The 21909-nt window shown below is 44.6% G+C and overlaps 1 protein-coding gene across 4 annotated transcripts in view; it reads right to left on the minus strand.

The window, feature by feature from the left end:
• tiam2a (TIAM Rac1 associated GEF 2a) overlaps nucleotides 1-21909 on the minus strand; it is a 49286-nt gene that overhangs the window by 9681 nt on the left and 17696 nt on the right. For all 4 annotated transcript variants that reach the window (XM_023401727.2, XM_023401724.2, XM_087172774.1 and 1 more), the window contains 9 exons: nucleotides 18756-18932; nucleotides 18032-18136; nucleotides 17852-17930; nucleotides 17615-17704; nucleotides 17294-17512; nucleotides 14577-14671; nucleotides 2652-2885; nucleotides 1268-1336; nucleotides 96-221 (listed from right to left, as the gene is read on the minus strand). In XM_023401727.2, coding sequence (XP_023257495.1) covers nucleotides 96-221; nucleotides 1268-1336; nucleotides 2652-2885; nucleotides 14577-14671; nucleotides 17294-17512; nucleotides 17615-17704; nucleotides 17852-17930; nucleotides 18032-18136; nucleotides 18756-18932 — 1194 coding nt within the window. The remainder of the gene's footprint in view (nucleotides 1-95; nucleotides 222-1267; nucleotides 1337-2651; nucleotides 2886-14576; nucleotides 14672-17293; nucleotides 17513-17614; nucleotides 17705-17851; nucleotides 17931-18031; nucleotides 18137-18755; nucleotides 18933-21909) is intronic.

Consider the following 21909-nt stretch of genomic DNA (forward strand, 5'->3'; position numbering starts at 1 on the left):
GTGTGTCTGTCTGTCTGTCTGTCTGTCTGTCTGTCTGTCTGTCTGTCTGTCTGTCTGTCTGTCTGTCTGTCTGTCTGTCTGTCTGTCTGTCTCACCTTGAACTGTGAGGGAGTCTCCAGGGTGCTGAAGTCAGGTGAGGAGGCGATCCTCTCCTCCAGCGTCTGTAGGAACACCCTCTGGAAGTCCAACATCTCTGGCAGGCTGCCAAACAGACTCTCCATCTGAGGAAGAGAACAGGGGCAGAGGGTTAGTAGGATGAAGGATAGAAAGAGGCAAAGAAAGGAAAGGCAGTTTGGAATTGTGGGAAGCTCATGTTAATTCTCAGGGATGTATGAGAGGAAAATAGTAGACAAAGTGTGACTGGGTGGATAAGAAGAAATATACGGCTACAAGAAAAAAAGAGCCAAGATAGCTTGTGATTCATAACAATCAGGGAGACAGGCACCCTGGAGTGTTATAAAACCACTCTGATGGCTCCATCTCTGAGAAAGGCACTTAGGGACAAGCTATAGCCCTGCTGGTAATACAGCCCACATCCATGTATAAACTTCTCCAGCCTTACACACCCTGGCCACCACACATACCCAGGGTCAATGCTTGCCTTCATTAAAAAGCGTTCAGGGGCTAACATGCCCTTGTCCATTTTGTGTCTGGACACGTCCCGCTGTCCCATAATGGCCTTTTAATTTGCACCAGTACTCAGCGGCCTATCGACTAGTGTGTCTTGGGAGAGACGTCCTGTGTTTGAGGTCACACCTGGCACAGTGCTGCATGGGCAGGGCTGGAAACTCCAACACTAAGGTCATTAGCATGCTGCGGCTCTTCAATATGTTGTCACAGGAACTCAAAACACACAGTTTGACATGTTTTTTTTTAAATTAAATGAAAAATCTCATTATCATTATCTTAATGAAAAAGGTGCACTGAAATCAGTGGACAGCTATAAGGTGGTAATGTGAAAGAGAGGTGGATGCTTAGAGGGTAGGTTTCCTCTTAAGCTGGCCTTTATTAGTGTGTCCCACTGGGATGCTAGAAGGTCAGTGTAGGGGAATGCTAATTTGTCCTCCAGCCTATCACAGTGGTAATGAGGGAGATATGGCCAACCAGAGTTCATCATCACCACCACCTTTGGGTAGTAAACACTCAATGAATTCGATGTCCTCAATTCTCAGATACAGCCTTAACACCTCCCATAACACGCCCCTGTGCACTACACCTCTCCTTACATGTTCCATTCTTCATACATACACACAAATTTGCCACCTACCTCGTCCAGTGTGAGGAAGGTTTCATTCTGCAGGGGTTTCAGGTAGATCTCAAACAAACAGGCCAGGTCCTACACCAAATATCCAAAAGGTTAGTGACAAGGAATCAAACACAAAGACTAAACATTATTCCTTAACCTGCCTGTCCTTTAACATCCATTTCATCGCCCCTTATTTCTCCCTGTATAACCTCTGTCTGCCTGCCTCCCACAATCCCCCACCTCATTCCTCCACAATCTCCCCTCACTCTCCCCTTCTCCCCGCAACCCCCACTCCTTTAATGTGGCTGTAGCTTGTCTTGGTATCAGTGGGGATATTCTCATTAGGTTGATTTATGAGCTTCCTCCTGCCCCTCCTCTGCCTCACCCCCCCGCCTTAGCTACCTTAGGCACTAGTGGTGCACAGATACGGGTGAACAGGCACTCTGGGAAGACAATCTCCTCCCTCAATTACAAATCAACAGCAGGTTGAAGATGAGGGGTGCACGGGGAAAGGGACTCAATGAAAAATGAGGAGATGAAAAAGAAAAGGAAAAAATGCCAGACATCTCATGTGTTGCAGACACAAGAAGATCATGAATGTGGCTCTTTAATGTGCATCAGGGAGGAAAAGGTCATATTGGAAAACATGAGGGCAGCAAAATGATTGGGCGGGAGGAAGATAAATAAGGCTAGACAGGAGGAGGAGGGAAGGAGGAGCCCCAACTGTGACACAGGAAACAGCATCTCTTTCAGTTTCTCTTGTTCTTTATGTCCCATATCACCAGCACAATAACTTACATTAAGGGAATAACATGACATTTGTGAGATATACTTGTTCGCTTTCTTGCTTAGAGCTAGATGAGAACATTTATACCAGTCTCATGTCTGTATGGTGAATGTGTAGCTGGACCCAGCAGCCCTTTAGCTTCATTTAAATGATAATCCACAACGCACCTCTAAAATTGACTGAATATTGTATCTCATTTGTTTAATCTACATAAAAACCCAAGTGTAAAAATGACAACTTGTCATTTTATGGGGGGGTTATGTGCCAGACCATTTCTTGGCTGGAAGCAGTAACCTCCTGTCTCAAATGCTCGCGGCCAAGAAACAGTCAGGCACATAACCCGCCATAAAACCTCCGAAAGTTGTTGTTTTTACACCTCAGTTTTTGAACAAATTAAACAAAGAAGCTATAACATGTTAATTATTGAGCTTCAGAGATGCTAGGCAGATTCTTTACCTTTGAAAAGAGCAAGGCTTAAGCTAACTGGCTTCTGCTACATATTTTTGGCCTGGTTTTAAATATAATGATTTTATAACCAAGGAGTAAAAAGATTTTTTATTATGTTTTATCAAACTTTCATACAGGCTTCTGAGAAGACACTAAGCTTTGTGGTCTCACCTTCACGTAGGACTTTTCTGTGTCCACCAGCTCCTGGATGACCTTTCGTAACCTTTCAGTGGCACTCATGTGCTTGGGGCAAGGTCTGATGAGGGTGGCCTCTCTGGTGGGCCCCGAACCCAACTCCCCTCCCTGCTTCACCCGAGGTTCCTTGTTGTCCTCCATCACACCACCAGTGCCTGAGGCCGTCCCTTCCTGGAAGGACTGGTAGAGAGTGCACACTGTGTCCACGCTCTGTAGGGGGCAACAGAGAGACAGGCGTGGTATTTAGGTTAGGTAGCTCAGGGATTATAAACAGCCAGCTGGATAAAATGAGGATCACCCTTGTGATAATAACCTGCTTTGCATGCATCCAAACACAGTCGTGCATGTGCCCACAAACATATTCATTAAAGATGCATTAAAATGTCTTTTACCTCCCTCATTAAACTATTCACCACTAACGATTTCAGGTCTACAGCTGTATGAAATAATGATGTATATACAGTGGTTCTGCACTGTACATGGCCAGCCATTCCCCTGGGTATACTAAGGGTGTTATGGAGATTTAGTTATGCACCCTATGCTAATTGGCTTTGCATCAAAGACTTTACAGTGCATCTGAAAGACTGACTGGATATCCCAGCAGATAGTATTATAACACATTACATTCTTCTAAATCCACAATGGACAGTTATGCAGCTTTGTGTCACATCAGTTCCAGAAAATGCAAAATGCCAAGAGATCCCAAGAGGTCACGTATTAGTTTGTAATAGTTTGTATTAGAGGGAGTGGAGGACGGGGTTAGTAGCATCTCATTTTCTAAATTTGGTTGGTAATACCTCTGCTCATTCACAAAAAGTACAATCCTCCTCTAGCCCGCTTTGTACTTCTTTGATAGGTGGAACCCCATGACGAACTCAGCGTCATACCATTTACAGAGGTATTCGACGGAAACAGATAATCCGCATTATTTTATATTGGACTGCATTGCCTGGGGTAAGGAAATTAACATCTGCTCGAGGCACCATACTGAGAAGCCTTGCCTGTGGCGGGTAAGATTTTGTAGACTGTGAGCAACTGTGGCAGAAAATGAACCATAATCAGCCTCTCTGTTCTATTCCCTGGAACATGAAAAAAAAAGCTGTGGGGGAGAAGCCTCTCCCTTCTCTCTACATTACACCATGGTTGCCACTCTGCAGTATATGCTTTTCAAGTACAATAACACATGTATGTGCACTTCAATCAAAATAAATACATTACTTTCATACCTCACAAGCTACTCAAGCACATCACTTCATCAACTGCACAAAGCTTCGATACACTATAGTGTGCAAGTCATCGAATATGATTTCTGTGCTAAAAATAACCCCATGATGACCAGTCCTTATTCCAAGTAAATGACATGATGTAGCATTATAATCTGTGGCCAGGCACTAGAATCAGCAGAGGCTGATAAGTGCCAGTAATAGCAGGTTCCAATCCGCTGCACAGCAACACAGCACGGTGGGATGGCCAGGCAAAACAGCTGTTCAGCACTCTCCATATTCCTCTGTGTGTCTATGTGCGAGTGTGGGCGTGCTGGTATTGAAAATATTGCATGAGCAAGCATCCAAGTGCAACTCACTGCTGAAAGGCTGTACACTAACACACATGGATCGATAAAGCCTTCATTCTGACACTGCAGGCATCGTTGCACACACATGCACACACACTGAGCAGTGTACGAAAGCTTGTCTGAGCCACTCAGCTCTGATACTGGTGTGAGCTACCACCCACAACCCACCCACCCGTCCCCAAATTCCACTCCCAGGGAGCCCAGAGACAATCAAGGCTTCCATTAATAAGCCTGCGACTCATCAGCTAGCTCATTATAGCATGGTCACTCCAGAGACGGCCCCTGTATGCTACAATATAGACTGTGCAAGAGTGACAGACTGAAAGAGAGAAAAGAGAGAAAGAGACAGAAGGGAAAATTCCTCTCTGTCTCCTCTCTGTATGTCTGGGTTAAGACTCTTTCAAGTGATCCACCGCCCACAGCAGCGCTCCACTCTGGATTGCTTTGAATGTGGGCTGATAATTACAACGGGGCCTTGATGCCTCCCTGTGCACTGGTGGAGGGACCAAAGATCCAAGTGGAGAGCCAGACACACTCATACACTGCAAACAGGCATACCTGTATAGGCAAGCACACACTGCCTCTGGGTTGATAATAAACCTTATGCTCTATTAACAGTCAAAACACGATGAGCAGTTGACAACGGGCTCATTATAGCAGCCATACGAGCAGCTCTGTGAAGCAGCAGTTCTTTGGGCTAAATGCTAATGTCAGCATGCTGACATTGCTCCAATGAGAATGTTAACATGCTGATATTAAGCAGGTATGTTTACGATGTAGAACATCTTAGCGTGTTAACATGCTAACATAAGCTAATTAACACTTAACAAGCTAAGGCTGATGGCTGAAAAGGCCATACGGCTAGCTTTTTAGACTCGCTGCTAGCTTCCTTAAAAAGGCCTTATTACGCTAACGGTTTATCTAGTATAAGAGTGCAGCTTCCTCCAGTTGGAATACATGGTACTTTTTTAGCCCACAACTGTTTTCTTCAGTGTCTGAGCTGATGGGGAATTAAAAACATTTACCAACATTTATTTTAATTATGTGCATGAAAACATTAATGTAGCACATCGATGTAATTCATGTAAATGCAATCCATAAATAACCATTGAATATCACACGTGTAACTACAGCTGCTGACAAACACTGTCCAACTACAGATGATAAAATGTGCTCCATACACCGATGATGGTGCCACACACAGCGCCAGTCAACCTTCATTCACTGATACGTGCTCTGGGAAAACTCCATATTGCACCAGGCAGGGAGACAAGGGGAGATTGCCTGAAGGAAACACAGAGGTTGAAGGATATCAGAGCGACATAATCATCAAATAGGCCACTGGTAGCTCCACACACAGGAGAGCAGCCTTGTGCAGACAGATAACAGTCATATCTGCCATTTATTTCAGCTACAGGCGCCCGGAAAGGAGAGTGGAGGTCTGCCCGGGTCTTTCAAGATTCGTGTGTGCGCCCTGGCAGCACACACCACCGCTCAAGTGCTGAGTTAATTCTCATCACACCCACACACTGAAAGGACGTAGGCTCATGTTCACATTGCACACGCGCACAAATGAGATGATGGAGGAGCCACATGGTTGGGGTGAAAAGGAACATATATGCTTGATTGGGCGCTTGGGGACATGTACACAGACAAAAAACGCTTTCACCTCTCATGCAGCTTCCTAAGTAAATAAGATATCCTCAACATTAAATGGCAGATACCTGCAATGGAGCGTGACAAGAAGAGGTGGGCAAGGAAAGAGAGAAGGAAAGAGGAGGGGAAAGGTGGGGGCCCACACACTGTCATGACTCAGGAACTGCAATTGCTTCACAACAATCCTACCAACAGAGACTGACATGCAGCCCAAATAACCAATTAAGAACGGAGGACAGGAGCCAGCAGAGGCGGGAGAAAAGCCTGGGAGCGCCAGAAAAGACAAGTGGATTCGACAGTACCGCTGTGGATTCCTATTCAGGTTTTCATGCTGACAGCTATCAGCTCTGCATCATGTTTCCACCTCTCCATGTCCTCTAGTCAATTTAGAATAGAAGTCTCTGTCAATCCTTGCAGGTTAAAAAATAAATAAAATAAAATGCCCTGAGAGGCTGTTGAGTCATTTTGTCTCCATCTACACGGTTTCCTTTCTGACGGAGTCCAGCAGCATTTCTTTCATTTACAGTCAGTTGTCAAACACATGTACACGATGTTCCATTTTGCTAGATCCCTTAGGACAAAGTGAAAGGTTGCTATACTCTCCATGTCAAACAGAAACGTATAAATCCACTCACATTTTCATTCTAAACTGACCAAAGAAATCCCCCTGACATAAATCAAGCTAAACCTCTCCACCAGTCATCTCATCCCTCTGAAATGAAACCACATCTATTCAATCCAGAAAGCCCCTATTGAACCAACTCACTTTATGGAGCAGTCATACTTTTAGTCCTTTACTGATGACTTTCTATTGTCTCTCTTAACGAGGCCTCTTCATAAACTGCATCAAATGTCACAGCATAAACAGTGTCAGTCTTTTCTAAATATTTACTTGCTCTCTCGGTCCTCTGCTCACCATGAAGAGCAGTCTGTAGAGCAGCCTCCATGCTGCTGTGGCCTGCCGCTGGGTCCTCCGGGCCAGCGAGCAGCCCTTCCTACGCAGCCTGCCTCCCCTGGATGCTGGCATGGCAGCTCCGACTCAGAGACAGTATGTGGTTTGCCTGACCAAACTGGACAGAATATCCGTGACGGAACAGAGAAGTTGGCTTGACCGTCCTTGAGATCTTCCCGCTCCGTCAACCTCCTTATTTTTCGTCTGATGGTCAGTCGATCTTCTCTTCAACTTTTCTCACACTCCTCCTCCTCTTTCCCTGCCCTCTCTCTCTCTCTAATTTGCAGATGCCCGTCTCCGTTAGGCCCAGGGTCAGAAGCCTCAGTCTTGAGTACGCCTCAACCTCTGGGGTGGAGCAGGCTTTGATGGGGATCGAGCCATTGATCCTGCGTCCTGCCGTTCTGTGGGCGTAGGCAGAGAAAAAGTGCTTGCTGCTGGCTTGTGTTGCATACCAATCAGTCGTGGACGGTCTGGCCACTTGGTTTGTTAAAATAGAAGGGGAATTCTTCCCTTCACATTTGTCCTCGCTCGCTATCTATCTCTTTGCATCAGCGCTGGTCAGCCTATGACTCTACCTCCACACTCTGCCATCCATCTTACTTCCCTCTGCCCATTTGCCTCCAGATATCTCCATTTCTCCTTCCTCTTCCTCTGGTTCTTTTCGGCTCCATGTGACCTCTCTGGTGTGATTTCCAGAGAGCTGAATGGAGAGGCCCGGGGCTGTATCCGTGTCCAGTCTCTCAATAGCAGCAGTACAATGTAGACTATTCTGGCTTGTTACCTCCACACACAGAGGAATGGCTGACTCAAAAATGGGAGGCTCTGAGCCGGTGGGGGTAACAGGGCAGGAATGTTAACTATGGCCTCGCACAAGAATAAAACGTGACATGTATCGCACATTGCACAGACCACTTTCACATGGAATAAATAAACAGACGAAGGCTCTGTCCTTGAAAACTGAACTTGTTTTCCAAACTTGTTTTAATACAACCAAATTTTGCCAGTTAATTAAAGGTGTTAGGATTTGGGAGGCAAGACTTTGGCTCAGGTACTTTCTTGTCTGGTATCCTGTAGGAAGACAATGCAGTGTCAAGGTGTGTGAAGGTTCCTCAAACTGTTCCTAAGCCTGACGACAGACAGTCAGTCATTTTTGGGCATTTTAGAAGAGAGACCAGGAAGAAAATGGGAGCAACATGCAACAAAAGTCCGAACAAGACATGAACCAGGGTCACTGCAGTTTACGGTCAGCACCTTAACCTCTGGCCATCATGGCGCCTCTCAGTCAGGATTTTTCTGTAAAGCCTCCATGCTTCAAACAAAATAAGTTGCATGATGAAAAAAAGAGAATTTCAAGCCCAACCAACTTTTAAACATCCGTACACCTGGCCAGATACTGTCATAAAGTGTTTCAGAGTCCACCGTCAGAAAGGAGGTTTGATGTCCTGTTAGAATATCCAACACAGATTTTGTTTCAGTCATGCCAAGGCCTTACCAAGCAGGGTTTTAAGGCTTTTTTGGGGGCACATGCACAATAGTTGTGGACTTACTGAGCTTGCCATCAAATATTCATTCTCATTTGAGTCATACTCCAATACTTGTTTTTTTCTCAAGTGTTGGGCACTTGAGAAAAAAGAAAGGGAAAAAAAAGAAAACACACACACAAACACACACAGCTCAGCACTGTCAGACGGGGAGGTTGCAAGATAAACACTAAATACAGTCTCCATCTCCCTTTTACGCTCCGATGGAGTCATTATGTTCAGAGCTCAGATGAAACGCTGCTCAAATCAAAGGAGAAGCCTCGCGCTTCACAAGTGGAGAGGCCACATCTTAGCAGAAATAAACAAACAAACTTGGGAAGGGAGAGGATAAAGTAGAGGGGATGAAATACAAGCGTGTCCCTGGGGCAGGCTTTACCCATCCCTCACAGGGTGCAGCCATGTCATGACACGATGAGAGCGTGAGCGAGAGAGCAAGAGAGAGAGAGAGGGAGAACGAGAGAGAGAGGTGGCCCGGTGGCCGGTAGGCAGGCCAGTGATTCATTTGCCATGTTAGTGGGCTATAGTGCCACAATGCCATCTTCTTTTCAAAGCCCAATAAAGGAAGACACATGCTCATAAATCAAACAGAGTAGAGGGGAGGAGAGAGGAAGACGAGAGGGAGGGCTGGTCCCGTCGCGCTCCACTCAAGCCCATTTACGCCTTTTATTATTCAGCCTAAACAAATATTATTCCACAAAGTCTCAGAGGACTTTGGGAGAAGAGTGTGTTTTAATAATGAACCCAGTTTCAGATTAAAGCACCCATTCTACTGAGTCCCCTAGGCTATTCAGATCGACTCTGCATGACTGCCAGTACAAAGGCAAAGTAATGCTAGCACTGTATGCTATTCTTACTCCTACAGGATGCCTAAACGCAAATGAAAGGTTAAGTGAAAATGCTTGTTGCCAATGTTAACATACCATGATGACAAACAAGTCTTTGGAATAACTAATGGAAACCCCTGTGCTGCCCCCGTTCCCCGTCCTGACCTGGAAAACACTCAATCTGAAGCAAAAGGACTCATCCAGGACTATCCACACCACTCAACTGCCAAAGATGACATGATACTAACAGATAATACAGCCACTGTGCACACAAGGTGACCGTTTGAGAGAAAATACACACCCATAAAGACACTAACTGCTGGTCAAACCAATACAATTAATTCTAATAGGGCCCATACTGCAGAGATAACATCATGGATGGCAGTAAAGGCAGGAGAGATGAAGCAAAAAGTAACACTATGACCTTTTGACCTGCTCCTCTCTGCCTAAACTATAAACCTTATAAGAGAGCATGAATTAAAGATCACCAGGACAGAGCTGTGCAGAGAGAAACCAAGAGCAAAGGTCTACAGCTCTGTGAATGACTAAATGCTAAAATCAACATGCTCACAGTGGCAATGCTAACATGTTGATGTTTAGCAGGGAATATTCACCATGCTCTGTTAGCATACTAACATTTGAAAATTAGCACTGAACACAAAGCCCGACTGAGTCCAGTGGAAATGTCATTAGTCTTGCAGGTATTTGGATAGAAACCAAAAAAGTGGAGAGATCTCCAGTGCAACAGCGGCAGATGAAAATTCAGAGGATCATCGTAGGCTCAATCTTCTGGGCGCCATTTGTATGTCTGCCAAATTTCATTGCAATACATCTCATGGTTTTTGAGATGTTTCAGTCTGGATCAAAGTGGTAGACTATCCATCTGACTGTCTTTGCCCCACTACTACCATGGCTAAAATAATTCATATATAGTGCATATAATATTGTAATTCTTGTGGTCTTTAAAGTTGATGCTACTATGCAAATAAAATGAAAATAAAAGGCGTATGAATTCTGACTCACACTAGTCAAGACTCACATTCCTGGAGATATTTTTACCACATACACACAGAAGGTTGTGGGAGTTGTGTGAAACTTTGCAGCTTAAGTGTGAAGACTCATAGTATCAGCTACCTCAGTTAAAACCTCCCACAGCCCATAGTTACCGGTTGTTTGTCCCCTTTGGCGTCTCTCTGGCAGGACAAGCAGGCAGCCATGTCCTGGGCCAGGCAGGCCAGCTTGTCTTTGACGAGCCTTCCCAAACTGAGCAGCGCAGAGCCCAGGAACAAGTCCTTCTCTTCAGCCTTGCAGCCAGACGGCCAGAACCAACACATGGCCAGGAGGGAGCACAGGGCCTGGGCAGGGGACTGGTCCCACATAAAGAGCTCGATGAAAGTGGTGAGGTAGAAGCACGACTGAGGAGCTTCATCGTTCACTGGTGGGGCTACGATCGGGATGGCCACTGACATGTCTGTGCCAGGCACCCCCTCTGTGGTCATTCTAGCCAGATCTTGTTCATGTTGGATATGGGTCCCTGTTGGTCCCTCCGTCGCTCCTTCTTTTCAAGTTTTTATCTGCCTTTCCAACTTGTTTACAGTGGAGTGCATCGACGAGAGCAGGCTAGCATTAACGGGACTGACAGCAGTAAGCTTAGATTATTAGTCTGCTCACGGCCAGATGGTGGCTGATGGGCTTAGTCATAACACACACACACACACACACACACACAAAAATTATACCCCCCAAACTCCCATCCCACAGACAGACACACACCAGTTGGGTAAAGGGGATTCTCTAAAGTTTAGGGAGGGGATGTTGTAGCTCCGAGGAAGACAGGATCATGTTTGAAGATGATGATCCGTAGGCATCCACCACATCTTTTTGAAGTCTAGGACCCATATTATGAGAGGGGAATCAAAACTGATTAATTCAGTCTTTTAGTCACACATTTTTATGAAAAGTGTTAAAACACCTCAAAGACTCCTCTCGACCACTGAGATCAGTAGAAAAGGAAGGTCGAGAACAGAAGACAGAGGAAGACGGAACAAAAACAGCACAAATGTTACAGTCTACTCATCTATATGTCTTTTCCTAATACTGAATAATATCACTGCTCATAATAAGTAAATAAAGCCAAAAAGTGAAGTGTAGTTTGGCTCTAGTCATAGCTTTCTGCATAAGACCATTTAAATGCTCTTACTCAAATGTCTGGACAAAAGCAAAGAGGCTTAATATGTCTGTCTGCTGTTTAACCTTTGGTTTAATACAAGACATGACCGTCTACTTTACAATGTGTCAAATATACCACATCAATTTATGGGTAAAAATCGATGCCACTGTATTTATAATATAATGGAATTTGACATTAATGTAACATGGCAGTAATCCACCATCAGGCCAAGACCTGATTATGTGCCATAAATAAGACAGATACTGTTTCATTAGATTCCAAAACATTATAAAAAACTACATTGTTACTATTGATCAGTCAGGAGACAATTTTCTCAACTAATCGAATATTTGTGAAACAACTGAAATAAAAAAAAGCCCAAGTCCAAAATCCAAATATAGTCAATTATATTATATTACAAAACGCTCAAACTCTAAATAGCTAACTAAATATTTACATATGAAAAGCTGAAATCAGTAAAATGTTGACATCTTTGCTTAAAAAATTACTTAAACTAACTCATTAATTAATTTTAACGCATCTTTAACCGGATACATTAAAGTAGAGCTGAAACTCTCCCGTTATTTTCATTTTTGGTTCTTCAGTTAATCATTTGGTGTACAAAATGTCAAAAAATAAATCCCATGTTGATATATTCAGTGTCCGAAACCCAAAGGTATTCAGTTTACTTTCATCTGAGATCAAAAATAAAAACAGAAAAAGAAGCAGGAATTTTTGCCAAGAAGATGAAACAATTATTCAATTATCTGAATTTTTCCCAAACACTTTTCGGAGCAGGGATGAAAAGGTAAATTTGGTGCTAGAGGCCCTCAGTACATCCTAATATGTTTATCTGCATGTGCATGGATACACGTGTGTGACTTCACTTCAGTGGACTGGTGTCATGCGGTGAAACCAGACCATGCCAGATTACTTCCCGTGTCCTCCCATCTGTCCACTGGGATCGCCTGGTATACTATAGCTGTGTGTGTGCTCACATGTATGTGTGAGAATGTGCTGATGACCTGCCAGCCAAACAAATCCCCCATGAAGCATTTACTCGAGCCTCTCAGTTCCTAAACAAGCAGAGATTAGGTGAGGAACGGACAAACTGGATGCTGCAGTTTTTGAATTTGAAGATACACGTCCACATTACTGTGTCTCCTCACTAAAACAACTGCGTGCATGTCAAATCAATTCAATTTCCGGTGCCTCATGGGAGTTATCCGGGACCAATTCAGTTGACTTCTGCAATCGATTGGTTAAGCTCTTGATCGTACCACAACATTGTGTTAAACCAATTGCTATGGTGCTCTATAGCCAAATGTAACATTGAGTAAGGAATCACGATCATTATTCTGATGGCAAACAACAGTATCAACTGTGCCTAGTAAGCACTTTGCCTCAAACAAACAAACACACACACACACACACACACACAAACACACACACACACAAATCTCTCTTCTGTAATAAGCGCAAATTTGAATGCGACAAACCAATTAATCAAAGGTAGTCAGTCTAGTGAGGTAGCCGATTACAAGGTGTGACAAATGCCTTGAAATTAGACATTCCCTTCCATCCATCTCTAATGACTCCCACGCTGTGTGCACGCATGTGTGCACCTATATGCTGATACATGGCTGATTTTCTACCCGGTGACTCGATTTCTTTCTCCTCGCCCCAGAGAACAAACTGATGGCAGCGCCGTGATTAAATTCCATTCTTCGTGACGGCAAAAATCTGATTTACCAGCACCAATATCTCACCCCGTGTTTTTTATATCGCCTTCACAGTGGCTGACTCTTCCTGATGGAGGGAGAGAGCTTTTTCTCTTCTTATGCCTCAAATGTGCACATATGCAGTGACCTAAGCGTTACACATTCATAAAGCTCCCCTTCCTCCCTGCTCCCCCCCTCCCACACACACACACCTATCTTCCATTCATTCCTCAGTAAAAGACAAACGGCGGGGATGTAGCAGCAGCAGCAGCAGCAGCAGTGGTGCAGTGCAGATCCCAGCGCAGTGGGACTGACTCATGTCGCTGGGCAAACAAAAAGAGAGACGAATAGAGCCAGAATGGAGAGAGGAGAGCTAGTTGTCCTGTCTAATCCACCTCCTGGCTGACCTCAGGTCAAATAATGCACGGCATCTTCTGACACAGGCAATTAGAATAAAGCTATGCCAGCCACGGCAATTAGCGATGGTTTCTGGATATTTGGCCTGGATTTATTATCATTCAATCACGGCTGAAATGAGCGCAACACTGCTGCCTATTCCCCTTTCCATGTAGCTCAAATTACATAATGAGCAGCTTGTTAAAAGTGCGCCAAACAATCACTCACACTGTTGACCACAACCACATGCCTTTAAAGAACACGAAATCTTAGCTGAATGTTGGAGAAGACGGTGAACATGTATGAACACACACACGCGTCCACTCTCAGGCTTCAATCGCGTGACTATTCATGATGACCACACACACTCATTACTGCTCTCAGTAAACACCGGCATACAGATTGTCCTGTATTACAATACCACACTTCTGAGGCATAATTCCCAGTGGGACCAGTTCACACTCGGTTTACTGACTTCAGTAAAGTTGGTTTACACATCAAAAACCTGACCGGATATTGAACAACAGACAGGACAGAAATAGGTGTGCAATCTGCCGAAAATCGCAAGGGACAACCATTGGCATATTTATAGAGGAGATATTCCTCTAAACCGGTTTGAAACACAGGAGTTGTATTAATTGCAGGGTACCTAGACCAAAGACAGGACTTTTAAGGCAAAGACAAACACAGGAATATGTCACCAGTAAGAGAATCTGCCTGTCTAAAACATGCCCACTAAAGAGACCTATGTAGCTTTTCTTGTTATGACAGCCTCTTCTCTCAGTCTGGATCCCATCTGCATGACAGTAATAAGCTGTGTTTATACTGGTGGCTAAGATGGAATATCCTAATTATTATGGTAATGCTAAGGATTGTTGCTGATAGCCCCACAGCTGCCACTGTGAGTGGGCACAAACACACACGCTCGACAATGTGCACATTTTGATTCACACAAACAAACCTGGAAGGAGAGAGAGAGGTACCGTATGTGGATGTCTAAGAGACAAAAACATACTTTCTGGCACACACACACACACACACACACACACACACTCTTGCCCCTCCTACCTTGCTGTGCTGAACAGGCCTGTGTGCGCAGTGGGAGTGACCATTCTCCAGTCCTACGCACAGGGACTCAACACCGTCAGCTGCAGTACACACATCTGGAAAGAGAGGCGGAGGGAACAGTTTTAGAATTATGTTTGGTGTCACTCTGTGTGTGTGTGTGTGTGTGTGTGTGTGCGTGTGTGTGCATGCGTGCGTGCGTGCGTGCGTGCGTGCGTGCGTGAGTGCGTGCGTGTTCTGCTCACACCACCCATCACTGCATCTGTCCTACAGTGGTTTTTGCTACAGCACATCCTTCTTCGGACCACAAAACACGAACAATGCTGGCTGGTCTAAACCCATCATGAGCGTCTGCCAGTTGCACAGAATTTAAATATGTCTCCAAACTAAAAATGGCAATGGCCTTCTGTTATCCCAAAAAAGAAAAACAAACACTTGGCAATCCTAATTAAAGACTCTGTTATCTATTTTCTAAAGCCCTAAAATAGTTTCATAGCTAAAAGTTCACTGCTCCTCTTAGTAAAATGTATATTTGCTTACGAACCCCCCTGACATGACGAAATCATCAGATTAACCGACTGTTTTGAAAAGATTTTCCTGATATTACCTACTTCTCATTAAATTCAAGGTCCCGAGGACAAACTCTCTAGCAGTTGGCACATGAAAAGACTTATCCCTGATTGTAGCCTGGGAGGCAGGCCAATGTGACAGCACGAAACAAAAAGAAAACTTCTGGACTCCCTGTGGAGCTGAACTTCTCCCTTTTTTAAGCTCGCAATCATAGTCGACCAAATGCCTGACTGCTAGAGCGGAGTTACTGACATATCTCCTCTTCTAAATTTGATTCTCGTGTCTTAAACGTTTGCATCAGGCTGAATGAATCCAGATGACAGACAGTTTCCTTCTAGGAATGCCACCGTGAAATCGTTTTTGTAATTTGTGTCAGACAAGTGTTAATTCCTGACTGTGGGCATTTGCCTCTCTGCCTCCTTATCAGCCTGCCTGGAATCATGTGCCCTCTAGAGACGGAGAAGAAAACTGCAGGAACTTTGATCACACCACTTACTATAATGAGGCCTTCAAGTCATTAATCCATTTGTGTTCAATTATGGCTGCAGAGGAGCAAAACACTAATGAATTACTATCATTAAGATGATGCTTTCTCCAGAACTGACTCTTTCTTTTGACTGCTTTTTTGATGGAAAGCAATCAGTAAAAAAGACATCAAATGTTCTTGAAGGAAAATACTGTTAGCAGCGTTTTGGTCAATTTTGGCATAATTTCATTTGAAAAATGAATCGACTAACAGGTTATTCAGTGGGGTAAAGGGCAGGTCATGAATCAGCAACATGCTGTGTCCAAATCTGCAAGTCATGTCCTTCTTCTTAACTCGATTGACACCACCCCGTCTTCCTCTGACTCTCTAATAAAAACCAAAAATATAACCTTGGAAAAATCTGAATTGTCATAATATTGAAAACTGCCACCGTCTGCTCTTTTTAGAACTTGTACACTTCAATGCTGACCATTCCTGAACAATTTGTGAATCTACTTTTTAGTCATGACCTGTTGAAAGAGGTGGTGTACTGTACTGTACTGTACTTCTCTGACAAACCAAGACTAATTCAAATCAATAACAATGGTTTAAAATATAAGTTCTGATCCGACTGCATCCTCAACTGTACTACGAAAAAACATCAAATTGTTACATAGAGAACTGCATCAAATCCTAAACCTATATATATCTATAATTTATACACCACAGATCAGATCAGATCTGGTTGAATTTCCCCTACCTTCAGCGCGAGACCCAAACAAAAACAGATGGGTATCAGCTGTGCCTGTCCAACGACATGGACGACCTCACTGTTCAGTTCTGACACCTCGCATCCGCAGTGAGACCGAACCAAGCCGACAGAGCACTATATATTCATTGTGATAATGAGCTCTCTGCGGTCAAAGGCCCCTCCTGGTCTTTCTCTCTCTCCCCGAGGAAGCACAGAGCTATGAAACTTCATCTGAAACTTTTTCTACCGCTTTTAACTTTTGACATCCGCCGCATTATCTCATGCCTCTCTTTTGAGGAAGCAGAGAACTTAACTGGAAAGGAAGTGTGGTGGTTTTCTTGAGGCCGAGGTGAGAGAGAACAACCTACTCTCTCAGCTATTACTACTAATGTGAGCAACTAAACAAATTCTAGGTTTCATAAATAGCTCCTCACAAATTATTGCTAAAAAGAACATCACTGAGATGTGTGTTTTTTTGTTTTTTTTGTGACTTAGATGAAAGAACTACTACAGTATGCACCAAAATAAAGCACAACAAAACAGATCAGAAAAACTGGATGGGTAAACTGGGATTAAACTTTGAGCAGGCTGTTTACAGGTTTAACGACACAGCTCGCTTACAGAGGAAAGAAAACATTAAACTGGTGCAGAGTCAACAGAGACCGAGCTCCTCCTGAAGGGTGTGCCAAGTTGCTACATTTTGCGGTAGAAGAAATGTATCTCTCTTCATGCTTCTCCTTCTCTCTTTTTCTGTCACACACCAAAGAGGCGAACTAACTGAAACTAAAGGGTATTAATATCAACTTTAAATTTTGCTGCATTTCCATTAAATACAAATCTTTTAAGTACAAAAACAGTCCCACTAATGCTGGTTTGAGAATTTGTGCGTTTTCATCCAGGTGTGTGGTTTTGTATCATTTTCAATTTAAGCACCTGAGGAGGACTTGGTTCGGTGGTGCTTGCTGCGAACCTCCTGGTTCAGCTTGGAAGGAAGGGCCGGACGGTTGGGGGCCATGTTTGGTGGCAGGGGACCGTCCCGCCTCAGGCTCAGGTGCAGGCATTGTTCGGCGAACAACGTCTGGATCAGCGTCAGGTCCAGACCGGACACACACCGACTGTTCAGCACCAGGATCTCGTCACCTGGGCGCAAACCTGGTAAAAACAAGCACACACATTTCAGTTAAGAGATATTAAAAGCCACAGGGATCACACATGATACTGGTGATTTCAGGGTTATCTTTGTCTAGTAAGCACCTTCGTTGAAGGCCAGTCCATCAGGAAGAACCTCACTGACAAAGATGCGGCTGTTCTTTTGGCTGTCTATGTGTCCTGTTACTGCAAAACCTGCAAGGAGGAAGAGAAACAGAGATGCAGAGATGCAGAGACAGGGACAGTTAGACAGACAGAAGGAGTACACAAACGATCGTGAGGTGTATAGAAAATTACAAACACAATTAGACCTAAATCAATCCACATCATAGGCCAACTCACCGAAGTCTCCGGTGGCGCTCGGCCTGCTCATGTGCAGTGTAAACACATTGACTGGGGAAACCTCCAACTGATCATTGAACTACAGGGTGATATCAAACAAACCAATACCCATTAAATAAGGTTAAGATAACGAAGAGCAGTGTGTATCCACGTGTGATTATGTAGGATTGCCCTCCTCACCATATCGTGGACGAGCTCTCCGGCCGCCACGTATCGAACCTCCGCGTCCTGCCCTGCTCGCCTGTGCAGTCGGAGGCAGTGCAGGCCCGGATCCAGCTGTTTCACCTGTTCACACAAGAGCCCTTAATGTTCAGCAGCCTGTATGCACACAATCATCCCACATATTTCATGCACCAACGCTTAGTATGACAGCTGCTGCGTGGCCAAAGCATGAATTATTCACCGACTTTACACTTAGTGATGAGAAATTTGAGGTAAACAAAAAAAAGTTTTTCCCAAGGGACTACATGTATGGTTATGTATGGTTGTGTGTGGGTGTGTGTGTGTGTGTGTTCGTGTGTGTGTGTGTGTGTGTGTGTGGGGGGGGGGTGTCCATCTATTTGCAGTCATCCTTAGAGGACTGTGTGGAGTCAGACACTGCAAGAATAGGTGTGGTATTTTAAGCCCTTGGGAGCATAACACAACCAGATCTCCTGCTACAGATGCTTAAAAAAAACAGACCACACCTGGTGTATTAACAAACACCACAAGACGGGAAAATATGCATTCTCACCATTAAGTGTGACTAGCAGGACTATGTTAAAAACATAAAATTATACTACACAACTAAATCTAAATGACATCACTGCCTTTATTTGGCGTTTTGTGCTATAACTGTCAGGAACATTGTTCTCTCGTTCTGGTGACATGTCATCATTTCTCTGAAACTGGCCGCCAACCCAACCTTGCAGGCTGCAGAGAGAAGGTCGGCGGCTGTCTGGTCTCTTCTGACGGGAACTTGGACTGTCAGGCCGTCTGGCATGTAGACACACGTCAGCATGTCCGTGGCACAACTGATGCTGTCCCACACACCGCCCTCGGGGGGCGACATGGAGTAGATGCTGGTCAGCACATCCAGCCTCTGTGGGAGTACGGAAAAGGGGGTGAAGAAGAGGAGGCAAAAGAAAGATAAAAAAGAAAGCAGGTGAGAAGCATTGGGCGGAGGAGAGAGTAATCAGAAAAAGGAGGAGTTGGAGGTAAACAGAGCGAGGGAGGGAGTGAATAGAGAGAGAAAGAGAGAGTTAGAGTTTGAGTAGCAGCACACAAATCAATAGAGTTCCATTAGTCTAAATGCTTGGCAGTGGATCAAGCAGCGGAGCAAAGATGTCATACAATTAGCCTTTCAGAAATTCATTTGACAACACAGACGGCAGTTGCTGCACATAATAGTCATCGTAATGACCGTGTACACAAGAGGACTGGCAAAGGTCTAGACGTCCAGATGATATCTGTGCACTTCTCCGGGACTTATTTGGTTTGAAAAGCCACAAGCACACTTTTCGCTTGAGTGATGTATAGGGACAATTTATTTTAAAATCAGTCAAACTTTCAGAGGGTAATTATTTGCTGGTGGCACTAACAGTGAGGTTTGAACTGGGTACTAAGGCTGGAGGGGTGGTGGGGGTTAGCCCGCCGCTCAGCTTCACAGGCAGCCATTTGGGGGTTTTGGTTGCGACTCTGTGTCTCTGGAAGGGAAAGCACTACTGCTGCGCTGTGGGGCTGTGGGAGACGCCACAGTGCAGCCTAAGACCACAATTATCAAGAGCCTAGATCTTAAGGAAAGGCTCAGTCACACCAAATGTACTGAAACTCCTGGGTTGAAAAAGCCAGTGATTCATCACTACTGACAAAAATATGAAGTCTCAGTTAAACTGAGACACAGGACCAAAGAGGAATATCTGCCTTAGAGAATAGGTCTGGGTATACGGCAATGTTTTAAATGCATTATGGGATCACAAAAATAGAGAGTGCTGTGTGTCTGAGGCTTTCTGTCTGATGTGCATGTGTAAGAGCTTCTCTGTCTGTTTCAGAGGCTGGATGCTTGCTGTTGATGAATCACCTCAAGAGGAAAAAGACCTTTTTTCCCTGCCAGACAAAAAGCCTAAAGGGACAGGCTAAGGTCTCTGATTCACAGCATCACTTAGCGTCACACACACACACACACACACACACACACACACACACACACACACACACACACACACACACACACAGAAGTAGCAGTGTAGCTCAGAAAAACACAGGCACACAGACAAACATTTGCCTAATTTTCCATCTTAATGTCCTTTTGACTAGTCTACTTCAGGAATCAGTGCTGAAATAAAGGCCACCAATGTTCTCACCAAAATGTTTCCCTAACCTGTTGGTGATGGAGGAACACAAGGTGCCACTTCAGCACCCACCCTCTGCCCACCTCTTTAGGGATGTGAGGTCATGCTTACAAACTGAGGATGAAAGAATAAGACGTCACTGCGACTGGTTGCATAACCGCCGCGTTTGTGCCCCAGCAATATGGCGTGACCGGAAAACTAAGATTTGGTTGCCTGCGCTGACCTGACCGGCGGTTGACTAACACTATACACTCATTCATGGTCAGAGAGGGTTGTGACGGGCCGACGGTTGCCTGGTCAACGTTCCATGAACCGCTGCCAAGAGTACAAGTCCAGGCACGCGCTGGACTTCAACAAGTGCTCTGTGTGGCGAGCGTGTACTCTATTTACGTTCACATCCAGCCAAATAACTCAAACCAATACTTCAGTTTTTCCTCTAAAGTGTGGAAATTATTTCCAAGAAAGTCAACCTCCACCCTGGAGCTTCTAAAGATGGAATGTGGAGTTATGGACGGTTTGGTGGCTTCTGCACAAATACACCCTTTCTGTTCCACTTAGCAACTGGGTAACACACAAATATTACAGTGCTGCCTCGAATAGATATGATGACCATATAGAGGAACCAGAAGAGTAAGTTTATCCAATTTCCTTCTATTAAATCTATTAAAAGAGTTTTACTGTTCATTTCCTTAAAGCTCCACCCAAGATTCCTCTTTCCACGACTGTGACACACAATCACACACGCAAGGTGACGATAATGGCCACCTAGACGGGCACAGTACGAGTGCCTGCTCCACAGCAATGACTTCAAAGTCAAAGAGGGGGTGTGTATTCATGGGTAGTGGAGTGTGGTGACACAGAAAGGGGGCTCAGTATGTCACGGACGAGAGCGATGGCGCGGAGATCACGAGCCAATAAAACATTTCCACAACCCTCCTCTGGACTTTACTCAACAGAAGCAGGCATTTGCACACGTTTCAAATGAGTGAATGAGTGTGAGCATGCGATATCAAGTCAGAAAAATCACAGGTGAAGTAATATAAGATATTCTTCAGCAGTCAAAACATATACGCTCTCGCCACTGCAGACAGAGGGAGTGGGCGGATGGAGGACGTGAAGAGCAAAACCGAGCCATTCAACATGACCTGTGTTTTAACTTCCACAGAGGCCAAGGCAGCTCCTATAGTGAGATCCCATATAGATGTTTATTTCTCTCTGCTTTGTGCAACACTCACAACTTGCAGCTAGACAGTGTTAGCACACCCTCAGCCTGTTGAAACAGTTGCTTGGTTCAAATCGTGTAGGAAGCAGAGAGACCACTTGACAAACCCACATGGACAGTCGCACGCTCTACAAGAGTGCGCCAGCCAGTGCAGCTACAACGAAGCTTGGGCACACACTCATACAAACATACCCTTCACTTGACTTCACTTCAAAGGATTAGTGGAAGATGGCGGCTTATTAGAGTAATTTGGAGGATCTCAGATCCAAGTAGTACAGCAGGAACAAAGTCATCAGGACAGAAATGAAGAACCGTCGTTGTTGACAAAAATCAATACAGCTGCGCTAACCTCTCTCTCTCTTTTTCCTACTTCCCACCCCGAAGAGTCTTAATCCCCACTAAATCAAAATGGATCCTTGTGATGAGCTGTTTTCCAAATTCACATCCAAACCAAGGAGACATCCGAGCATTCATCTGAGGGGAAGCCACTACATTAAAAGCAAAAT

The sequence above is a fragment of the Seriola lalandi genome, unplaced genomic scaffold (assembly GCF_002814215.2).
Source record: "Seriola lalandi dorsalis isolate HSWRI2012SDOR001 ecotype SW California unplaced genomic scaffold, Sedor1 jcf7180002053728, whole genome shotgun sequence".
Lineage (NCBI taxonomy): Eukaryota > Metazoa > Chordata > Actinopteri > Carangiformes > Carangidae > Seriola > Seriola lalandi.